General features: G+C 41.7%; 3 protein-coding genes across 10 annotated transcripts in view; 1 reads left to right on the top strand and 2 right to left on the bottom strand.

Annotated features, from left to right (window-relative positions):
• The window catches only part of LOC110977186 (5-hydroxyisourate hydrolase-like), a 39850-nt gene extending 36718 nt beyond the window's left edge, over positions 1–3132 (bottom strand). The window contains exon 1 of the mRNA XM_022231083.2: positions 3054–3132. The gene's annotated coding sequence lies outside the window, so the exon portion shown is untranslated. The remainder of the gene's footprint in view (positions 1–3053) is intronic.
• Positions 7–3137, bottom strand: LOC147800129 (5-hydroxyisourate hydrolase-like). 4 transcript variants are annotated; one of them, XM_087130754.1, is made up of 5 exons: positions 3055–3137; positions 2256–2358; positions 1449–1618; positions 927–1062; positions 7–537 (listed from the first exon to the last, which is right to left on the bottom strand). In XM_087130754.1, the coding sequence occupies exons 2-5, from the start codon at positions 2319–2321 to the stop codon at positions 448–450; spliced, it is 462 nt and encodes a 153-aa protein (XP_086986880.1). In that variant the 5' UTR covers positions 2322–2358; positions 3055–3137; the 3' UTR covers positions 7–447. The 4 variants fall into 4 exon arrangements, with proteins under 4 accessions (XP_086986880.1, XP_086986891.1, XP_086986873.1 ...); XM_087130765.1 differs by having other exon boundaries at positions 1449–1597; XM_087130747.1 differs by having other exon boundaries at positions 2256–2432; positions 3054–3135.
• LOC110977185 (tRNA (carboxymethyluridine(34)-5-O)-methyltransferase ALKBH8-like) overlaps positions 3138–7109 on the top strand; it is an 8303-nt gene continuing 4331 nt past the window's right edge. Inside the window, exons 1-5 of one of the 5 annotated variants that reach the window (XM_087130713.1) lie at positions 3138–3314; positions 4140–4383; positions 5064–5321; positions 5735–5935; positions 6601–6671. In XM_087130713.1, the coding sequence (XP_086986839.1) occupies positions 3165–3314; positions 4140–4383; positions 5064–5321; positions 5735–5935; positions 6601–6671 (924 nt within the window). In that variant the 5' untranslated portion in view covers positions 3138–3164. The other 4 variants (XM_022231078.2, XM_087130722.1, XM_087130732.1 and 1 more) reach the window with 4 other exon arrangements.

Raw genomic sequence — 7109 nt, 5'->3', positions numbered from 1 at the left:
TTGAACAATAATCATTTTCAGATGGCAACAATTTCTGCAGCAAAATACAAACTGCTGATAATTGAATCATTATCAAATTGGCAAGCATTTTACTATTTGGTGTCTTCATATGTAATTGACATATTTAAAGAAGTTTGTAAATTATTTCATTTGTTTGGTTGTCAAAAATCCTGCTTCTGAAACAGCAAAAGAAATATTTATAAAAGAAAAATGAAAATTTGAAAGACAACTTCATTTGAAGTAAAAGTTCAATTCCGATGATAACAGTGTCTTTTAGCATGGAGAATTCAAATTTTTATGTTAAATTTAAAGAACTCAGTGTGCCAGATTTTATTCAAATTTAACTCGCAAAAGGCTTACTGCGAATGGAGTACGTACAAGTATATGTCACAGCCCCCCAATACATTTCCAAGCTCCTCCCCCCATTCAATGCCTTAGTGCTACAGGCTAGCTCCCTCTATAGGTACTGTAGGAGTACGGACTTAGAAGCAATGGCACATGGTAGTGTTGACTAGGATCAGCTATCTCAAACACAACCTGGAAAAATACACAAACAGAAACAATAAATGGCAAAATTACTATCAGAAACACATTCAAAAAAGGGATCAAACTTTTTAGAAAGAGGCCCTGCCGAGGTTGAAACTTCCGACTAATGGCTCAAACAAATCTGGGGGCAGGCACAATTCTCCATAGCACACTAAACGCTAGTTGTCAACGCAAATCAATGTCAGGTCAAATCACAAGCCCGGTTACAATTCTTTCCCTTTATGACCTTTTGACTTGTGATTGATGTGTAAGAACTTGACTATTACACTGGCAAGTTTGACAATTTTGTAACCCCCCCAAAATTGTATTGTAGATACAGCCACATTGCTTTGCAATTCCAGTCTTTCAGCAACTAAAAATGAAAGATTTCTCTTGCTTACCTCCACATATGGGTAGAATCCTGTTGTGTTGATGGACTTGAAGTAGCTGCCGGTGTCAAACTTGATCTTGTAGACTCCAGCGATGAACTGGTCCTGGGTCAGCAGGCCAGGAGCCCTGCCATCCCTGTTGGTTGCCCTGGGTTTTTCACAAACAAAGTAAACACTGTCGATACGACACATAGCTCCAATTTCACGGGCACATTCTTCAACAGGTTAAATTGATGTTGAACACTGAAATGTTGATTTTTAACAAATCAAATGAGGCAAAATGTGTATGGTGGTGAACTGCGCTAGCTCCGATATTGACTTATTTTCTGTAGTGGAAATATCTTTCAAAGCAAATGTAAATAAAGCTTTCCAAAGGACGGATTTTAGACACAAATCTGGCAGATCTCATGCCTTTAAATTTCAAAAAGAATTTCTTTTCTGAGAAAGACGGCAATTTTGCTCTCCGGAGGGTGCAAATGAGAATAAAAAGAACACAGCTTCCTGGGCTTTGTAGGTTACGCAAGGTCAAGTTACCCCTTGGCAATGAGATCAAATTCCTGCGAGTTGGGTCTCTGGTACGACACCGTGATGCCGAGGTTCCGAGCCGGTCGGCCCAGTGCTGTGTCCAGGACATGGGTGGTCAGAGGACTGGCAGCCATGGCTGGAGAGGCAGTTTCATTCAGCTGGACAGGACATGGGAACAACTATAACACAACCACAAATTATTTGGGAAACTTGTTGATCTTTGGTGTGAAGTTGAGTTTCCAATGTCAGTCACCTGTGTAGCCAAAAGGCAAGACACACATATTTACTAATGATGCTTACGGTCCCAACAAAGCGGTGAGCGAAAAAAATTCATTTGGCACTGCACACAAAAATTTCAGCTAAAATTTTGGCCGTTATTTAAAGCTTGCCAACTAGAGCTCAGTAGGCCTTGAACAGCTGGCATATCTGGGTATCAAGTCTACTTGTTTGAACATCCTAACTTAAGTTTCTTGAGTGGACTTTATACTGGAGCTTTGGCTAGATCAGTGCTCATAAGGCTGCAAATGCATTCTCCTACAAAAGTCAAAAGTTGGGCGTGATCCGTTGATCTGCGTGATAACTCAATCTTTGTGCAACCTATTGATAGGCTTACTATCGCACCATTTGTCAAGAATTCTACAATCAGCCAACTGACTTTTCTAATTTGTAATTGTGGAAGATTGTTTTTAAAAAGGGAAGTATTGTCTGGTATTTTGTACTGGATCGCCTGATAGCTCAACCTGATAAATGCAATCATGCTAATCGACTGATTGCACCAAACACAAAAACTGGATCCTAACCGGGTCTAAGCCTTACCTGACTTTGGCTACTTTCCTGCAAATGACCAATCAGTGTCTCGATCCGCTCATTTGCCTCAGACATCTGACCACACTCTGATATTCTCGTTGATAAATTTCACGGAAAAACAGTAGATCATTTGTACAGCACCAATCAGACACTGATGTATACTTTCCCCTCCCCTTGCTTCTTCCCCTAAAAAATGAAATAGGCCAAGGCCTAAACAACTTGTAAAACGGGTCTCAAAATTGTGTGTGGAAATTGTTGGAAATTGTAGGGCTGAGCTGTGGAAGCATTTATCTGAAGAATGTTGCATTCTGTTGCCTTTTGTCACGATGTAAATGAAAGTCAATTATTGAAGATAAAAAGACAGACATCCAAAAGTGAGATGAAATAAACTCCAATAGACCGTCTTCACTGGGTACCCAATTTCAGTCGTATTCCTGAACGTATTGTACATTTGAAACCCAGTCAGTGCAGTGGGACGGTACCAGGTGATTTTGGGGGTTAGAAAGAAATTGTAAAATAGAATCTGGTTCTTTAAATTAAACATTTTCAAATGAACACACTACGTTGGGGGACCTGACTGAAATTGGGTCCCCTGTGTATACGGTGTAGGGCCTATTTTTATCTCGCTCTAATAATATTAATTTAATTTTCATCCAAAATGTTGGACTACCAGTCTCAGTAGACTTGTTTGTATAATTCTAAGCAATCCAAAACTGTATCAGGATACAACAATATGATATATCTATGACCTACTCCAATCCCCTGCTCTTTCCAAAAGAATACCTCAGTCAAACTATCTCTACATACCTGAATACATAAAATGTAATAATCAAGCATATGAAAATGATGAAGCAGACAGCAGCAAGCCTCAAGAATGGCAGACAACAACAGCGCCCTCAAGAGGCCACAGATACAACTATGGCAGACGGCACTTCTGTAACTTACGGGAGAAATGCGCCGGAGGGGAAACTGTCCAAATCTGAGAAGAAATTGGCTCGGAAACAGGCAAAATCCAGGCATACACTCCTGCGACATGAAGGCATCCACACAACAAACTCACCAACGAAAGTAAGGATGCGATCATTGGTAATTTAAATAAGAACGATGCACGTGAGTTACGTTGAGATTTTGTGTCATTCATGTGGATCTGGTACCTTTTGTGACTTCGTTGGTTTGGTAAATGGTTTCTGTTGAGGCACCCGCCGAAGAAAAATCGCTTTTTATTTTGGCTGTCGATGATAATTTAAAGTTGACCATGAATCGGCCCCAATCGTTCATGTAAATTCTTGACCTGTTTGAAGATGTTTGAAGCAACTTATACTACTACTAGTACTACTTAGCCTTCCAAGTTACATCACTTGTCTTGTCAAGACTTGTGAGTGTTTAAATAAAATCAGGAGAATTCCGTGCCTGGACGTCATCACTTGCAAGTTGCATCCTTTGCACAACCCCATGACATGGGCTTGAAAAAAAAAGAAGTTACTGTTTTGTAGGTAAATGCTTCAATATTTTCCTTAGACTTTGTAAGACATATTATTCTGTTGACTGAAAAACCACTGCAGGCATGGCAGCGCAGGGGAAACTTAGTGATATCTGTGTGTGGAACTCCAGTAAATTATGCCTTTATGAAAGATCAAAGGGAAAGAGTTCCATATATGGACAATACTGCTTTTCCCATAAATAAAAAGCAGCCATCAAAAAGTGATAGCATGTTCTAAAAAGTGAAATTTGGCAGAGAAAACTCTGAAGCATTTACTTAGAAAACACTCAGTTCAGACAAGTCTCCTAGGTTTGTGCACGGCTTCAAGTGTTGTCTGTATATGGAACTCTTTCCAATCAGTGCAGTGCATTAGGCTAACTAAGCATAGTTCTTCTGTCTGAATTTATTCGAAGCATTTGATCGTTGGAAATGGGGGACTAGGCAACGGGGTTAGTCGGAGTGACCTCAAATCACTTTTCGCCCAGTACGGTCAGCTGATGGACATTGTCATGTTGCCAGGGAAACCGTACAGCATTGTCTGCTATGCATCGGTCCAGGAGGCAATGGCAGCTCACGACCGCCTCCAGGGATGGCAGCTCCGCCCACCAAGTGGACCCAGTGCGGCTGTGATACTGTATCTCTCCTTCATCAACGAAGGTAATGAAATGTGTTAAAATTTGTTTAGGTCAAATCATTCATCCTTCACTAGAAACCTGCGTACGACTTATGAGTTATCAAGATTTATGAGTTATAAATATACGTTGGGTAAGGGCAAACCCGTTATATATAATTGACTTATGAGTTGGCAAGGACAGGACATAAAAAGTTTGGTGAACTACTCTTTTGAAGTTTTTATTCATTTTCCAAAATTCCAATACTTCAAATACTTTATTTCTGTATTTGAGAAATCCCATGTGGGCATGAGAGTGTGAAGTCCATATCCTCAGTGCATCAGAGTTTATAGTTGTGGGGGGGGGGCACCAGCTTTCAGTGGTTTGGTTTTTTTGGGGGGCAAGCTTTGTTAGCCATATTCAATATCCAATCATCCATTTTTTAGAGGGGGAGGGGCCACCTGGAGGGGCATCAGGAATTTGTGTGTGGGGGGGGCATGTCCCCCTGGTGGCTATGCCACTGCTGGCAGAAAAGTTTGCTGAAATATATTCATAGCATCCAGCTGGCTCAATGGATGGGCATATATTTCCCTGACCATCAGCTCCCCACTGGAAAGTTAGCCAATACATGTTTTTCATGACTCTTGACTGAATCGGTGAAAAGTTAGGCACTTTTTTTTACCATTAGCTCTCAGTGGAAAGGGTTTTTTTTTCATTATGGTGTAGAAACTGGATTCGAGCCTCTAATCTTTCAATCACAAGTCGCAAACCTTTACCACTGGACCCAGCTCCCCACTATGAACAGTGTGCGTCATAAAACTGGTCCAAACTTCGCCGTTGCAGTTCCACGTCCCAAGATGAGCAGAAGCCACCCCAGCCTACCCCCAGGGCTTATCCTGCTGGAAGATTTCATCAGTGCCGAGACGGAGGCAGCACTGACTGGAGACAAGTTGTGGGAGGAGGGAGATCAGTCCGAGGAGGCGGGTAAGAAGTGCAGCCCCATCCTGCATTCCGTCTGATGGGCGGGACCCAGCATTGTGGTCGAGTCCATCACAGCGACAAAAAATTCCTTCTTCCGTGGCCATTGCAAAGGGAGACATTGGGGGTGTCCCTCCCTTCCCCCAAGACAAAATGACATATTAAGTCAGAAAAAAACAAAGAAATGAAAGGAATAGGAAAGGGATAAAGAATTGCCAATTTGCAAACAATAAAACCTCGACACTGACTTCCTTCGTCACTGTCAATGGTTTTTGTTTATCAGTTTGTTGCTGATCAGTGCTTATTCTCCCCCCCCCGCCCAAGGATTTTAAATGCAAAATTGTCCTGAACAAGACTAAAACCTACGTGTGAAGTGTGCCCTCACAGAACTTGATATTGTCTTTTGGTTTTAATTGTAGTGCGGATGACTTTGAAGCACAGGAAAGTCAGACATTTTGGTTACGAGTTTAACTACGCCACTAACAATGTTGACAAGGACAGTCCACTCCCTGACCCCATACCGCCACTGTACACTGACATCATTGACAGAATCATGGCAACCGGGCTAGTGGAGAACAAACCAGACCAGATCACCATCAATGAGTACCAGCCTGGTCAAGGTAAGAAAAAAAAAATGTGTCTGCTTCACACGTGAGCGAGAGATGGCGTGTTCTTACAAAGCAAGGGACGTCACTTTGCTGGAGATACATCACTTGCATGCGCAGATTTATACGTGCTTGGCACGAGCCGCACTGAGCATGTGCGATCACTTTCTGTTGGAATGTACAGTTTGGGTTTGCACAGGTACCCAGCAGAAAGGACCCCCTCTAGCTTCTCTCTTTAAGGCTTTAAAGGTTACTTCCACACATAGTGGACGATGGAGGTAGTTATCCATTTGTGGATATGAAATCACGGCTTGTCATAAATGCCTTCTTGGCTGTAGTTGTCAAGCTTGGAGAAACCTGTGAAGAGAAGAAAACAAAGAAATCCTTAGAATTTGAAGTGGGAGGAAAACTGAAACTTTGGTTCAAGACTCATGAAAATAGATCCAGACTCAATTTGTGGGTCATTAGAGAGCATCACTATGCACGCAAGGTCAGCCCTATCAGCAGAGTCATGTATGAATTCATATGCTCAGAACACGGTTGAGACCATGCCATCAGGGACTTTCTTCTGGAGCAACCTTGTCTTTTTTTGCAATACGGAACTGGCTCATCATACAACAGAATTAACAAAATAATTGTGAGGACTTGTTTTCCTGCCCAACTTCCACTCTGTCTTGTAGGCATACCTCCTCATGTGGACACGCACTCAGCGTTCCAGGAAGCCATCATCTCGCTCAGCCTAGGCTCACAGGTCTGTCATCGGGAAATTTATTTACAATATTTTTTGGCACAAGCATACCTACAAGCTTATAGTTTTCTTTTCAATTGTCATGACCTCCAAAGGGTTTGAAAACAGATGTATCAAAACATATATCTTTCGAGATATTGTCTTAGTTTCTCCTATTTAAACTTGGAAGCAAAGTACCTGGAGCATTAATCATCTTGAAAAGCTCTGGAGATTTGCATAGACTTGCTTTCCTCTTTCTAATCTTGAAGTGTCACTCTTGGAGGCATGGTGTAGAAATAGGGTTCAAATGTATACGCTGCTCTGCTGTTTTGAAACTTTGTTGAGCTTACGTTATTTGCAAGACAACAGTTAATTCCCTTTGCATTTTGTGCTATGGGATTCTTCCTCGGTCCTCCAAAATTCTCCACTTTGCAGAAACCACTGGTTCATTCTTTTTACATG

This window comes from Acanthaster planci, linkage group LG02 (genome assembly GCF_054643075.1).
Source record: "Acanthaster planci isolate LZ-2023a linkage group LG02, COTS_SCS, whole genome shotgun sequence".
In the NCBI taxonomy this organism is placed as follows: Eukaryota; Metazoa; Echinodermata; class Asteroidea; order Valvatida; family Acanthasteridae; genus Acanthaster; species Acanthaster planci.
This window is presented reverse-complemented; position numbering and strand designations above follow the sequence as displayed.

Bases quoted from the DNA above. Each gene is read 5' to 3' on its own strand.
- LOC147800129 (XM_087130754.1), bottom strand. From the start codon at position 2,321: ATGTCTGAGGCAAATGAGCGGATCGAGACACTGATTGGTCATTTGCAG. The intron at 1,619-2,255 runs GTAAGGCTTAGA...GTTGTGTTATAG, and splicing joins AGGAAAGTAGCCAAAGTCAG to TTGTTCCCATGTCCTGTCCA. The intron at 1,063-1,448 runs GTAACTTGACCT...TGAAAAACCCAG, and splicing joins TTTGATCTCATTGCCAAGGG to GGCAACCAACAGGGATGGCA.